Raw genomic sequence first — 3,334 nt, 5'->3', positions numbered from 1 at the left:
TTAAAATTGAAAAGACATTAGTACTTATGTCAATTTAATGTGTGTAGATTGGAACTGTTTAAGCAGTTTAAGATCTATTATTAGATTAACCTTAAGAATTTTTGTTATATTTATTGTGAAAATGTTTGCAAATGTTCATATATTTAGAAAATAATATAATTAATCAATTTTTATCCATAATTCACATCCAGTGATTATTAATCAAGGCCAGTTTTCATTCTCTTTACACCCTCTGGCTCCCTCTTCCTTAACAATATTTATCAGCAAATTCCAGGCAGTTTCTTGTGTCAGTCCTTGATTAAAGCACAAACCACTTTTATCTTACCCTTTCTCTTTCTTCTCACTATGCCCTCTCATATGTACTTCCATCCACATATTGCTTTTTATCTTACTTGCAGGGATACAGAGAGAGAGCTCTGATGATTCAGCTCTGCCAGAGGACAGATCCTAAATGATTAGCCCTGGTACCCAGAAGAATTAGCCACGCAAGCTATGACTCCTAGATCTGACTTCTTCAAAAAGATTTTGTTGTAGGTGTGGCTTCATAATGAATATGATTGATGCTCTCTTATACACTAGGGTCTTATTCCTGCTTGACTGGTTTGGAGTATCTTGGTCCTTTTCTAGGCTCACCCAGACTGAGCACCCCCAATACCACAGCCCCCCAGATGTGGTGATTCCTTTGAAGGTAACTGACACTACTGGAAAAATGAGACCTCCAGGTTGGGTGTCTTATAGCATGAATTTTGGGGGCCAGAGACACATTGTTCACATCAAGGCCAAGAAACTTTTGCTGTACAAACACCTACCAGTGTTTACCTACACAGACCAAGGTGCTCTGCTTGAGGACCATCCTTTTATCCAGAATGGCTGCTATTATCATGGTTATGTGGAGGGGGACCCAGAATCCATGGTTGCCCTCAGTAATTGTTTTGGGGGCTTTCGAGGAATGTTAGAGATAAACAACATTGCTTATGAAATCATGCCCATGATGTTTTCTACCACATTTGAACATCTGGTTTATAAGATGGACAATGAGGAGACAGAATCCCTAACACGAAGATCGGGCTTTATGAAAGATAAAATAACATGCCAAATAGAATTTCAAGAGGTTAATAATTTCACTCTGAAGCAAAGTTCCTATGAAGGCTGGTGGACCCATTATAGGATTATTGAAATTGTAGTGGTGATTGACAATTATCTATACGTTCACTATACAGGGAATGTTTCAAAAATTATGATGGATCTGTTTATTGTGTCAAATATAGTGGATTCCATTTATAGTGTTCTGGATATAAAGGTGTTAATGTTTGGTTTGGAGTTGTGGACTAATAAAAATCCCATTGTAGTAGATGATGTAAGAAAATCTCTGGATCTGTATTGCAAGTGGAAAACTGAAAATATTCTTCCCCGGTTAAAGCATGATACCACACATCTTTTTATATACAGGCATTTAAGAGGATTAAGTGGCCTTGGCTCAACTAAGGGAATGTGTAATCCACTTCGTAGCTGTGCAATTGTTACTTTTATAAACAGAACCTTGACCCTGTCTGCAATTGCTGTGGCTCATCATTTAGGTCATAATTTGGGGATGCCCCATGATGACCCTAGTACATGTAAGTGCTTACCACGTAAATGTATAATGCATGAGGATAACCCACCAACACCCAAATTTAGCAATTGCAGTTATAGTTATTTTTGGTGGTTTACCCTAGAAAGGGCCCAATGTTTGTTTGAGCATCTATATACAAAGGATATCTTCTTCAGAAAACGCTGTGGGAATGGTATTGTTGAAGATCAAGAGGAATGTGACTGTGGACCTTTACGGCATTGTGCAAAAGATCCCTGCTGTATGCCAAATTGCACTCTGAGTTATGGGTCAACTTGTGCCTTTGGGCTTTGTTGTAAAAACTGCCAGTACTTACCATCAGGAGAAGTGTGTAGAAAAGAGGCTAATATATGTGACCTTCCAGAGTGGTGCAATGGAACTTCCCATAAGTGCCCAGATGATGTATTTGTGGAAAATGGAATTCCCTGTAATACCTCAGCCTACTGCTATGAAAGAGAATGTAATGACCGCACTGCACAATGCAGGCAGATTTTTGGCCGAGAGGCAAAAAGTGCAGAAGAGATTTGCTACACACGAGTAAACACACAAGGTTCTCGTTTTGGCCACTGTGGTCTCAGAGGCTCTACATATGTCAAATGTAATGTCTCAGATGTCTTGTGTGGGAGAATTCAGTGTGATGGTGTGAAAGAAGTTCCCTCACTGGATGAGCATACTACTGTGCATTGGGCTCACTACAATGATGTAAACTGCTGGGGTACTGATTACCATCATGGAATGAAGATTCCTGATATTGGTGATGTGAAAGATGGCACAGAGTGTGGTCATGACCATCTCTGCATCCATAGACAATGTGTCCATATATCCATCTTGGACAGTAATTGCTCACCCTCATTCTGTAACATGAGGGGCATCTGCAACAATAAACATCACTGCCATTGCAACTATCTGTGGGACCCTCCCAACTGCGAGATACAAGGCCATGGAGGTAGTGTTGACAGTGGCCCACCTCCTAGAAGAAAGAGGACAACCAGATTTTGTTTCCTGTGCCTAATATTATTTATTATTTTGTGCATTTTAATACTTTGTTGTATTCGGCTTTGTTTAAAGGGAAGAAAGAAAGAAGAGCAAGAAGTTGATCAACAACCTATGGTAGTAGGGAAAGGATTACAGAGCCAACCTCCCTCAATGGTTTCCCAGCGACCACAATCAATTCCAAGAGCCCCATCCAGAATTTCAAGAACCCCATCTACAATTCCAAGAGTCCCATCCAGACCAGGTTCAAGAGTCCCATCCAGACCAGTTTCAAGAGCCTCATCCAAACTAACTTCTATTAAAAGATAATTCCTGATATGTTTCTACTTTATTCACTGTTTTAAATAACTTAAAGATTTGTTCTTGAATTTTGCTTCTTTATTGGCACATGGGTGAAGTACTATTTTTAAGTTATTGCTCCTCAACTCCAAAACTCATATCTGTTTTTTACTCTTCTTTTTCTTCTTCTTTTTTTTTTTTTTGAGTACTAAGGATTGAACTCAGGGGCACTTGACAACTTAGCCACATCCCCAGCCCTGTTTTGTATTTTATTTAGAGACAGGGGTCTCACTGAGTTGCTTAGCACCTTGCTTTTGCCGAGGCTGGCTTTGAACTCATGATCCTTCTGCCTCAGCCTCCTGAGCCTCTGGGATTACAGGCAAGTGCCACTACACTTGGCCCCATATTTCTATTTTACTAGTCCTCTTCTGATAGGGTCCTGCAATATGAGAA

At 39.8% G+C, this 3,334-nt stretch overlaps 1 protein-coding gene across 1 annotated transcript; it reads left to right on the top strand.

Annotated features, from left to right (window-relative positions):
• Positions 1 to 547: 547 nt before the first annotated feature.
• Positions 548 to 2,911, top strand: LOC113183464 (disintegrin and metalloproteinase domain-containing protein 29-like). The gene has a single exon (XM_026389761.2). It carries the CDS (start codon positions 548 to 550, stop codon positions 2,909 to 2,911), a length of 2,364 nt encoding a protein of 787 aa, XP_026245546.2.
• The last annotated feature ends 423 nt before the right edge of the window (positions 2,912 to 3,334 follow it).

This window comes from Urocitellus parryii, chromosome 14 (assembly GCF_045843805.1).
Source record: "Urocitellus parryii isolate mUroPar1 chromosome 14, mUroPar1.hap1, whole genome shotgun sequence".
Lineage (NCBI taxonomy): Eukaryota > Metazoa > Chordata > Mammalia > Rodentia > Sciuridae > Urocitellus > Urocitellus parryii.
The sequence above is the reverse complement of the archived record's forward strand: the minus strand, read 5'-3'. Positions and strand labels throughout refer to the sequence as shown.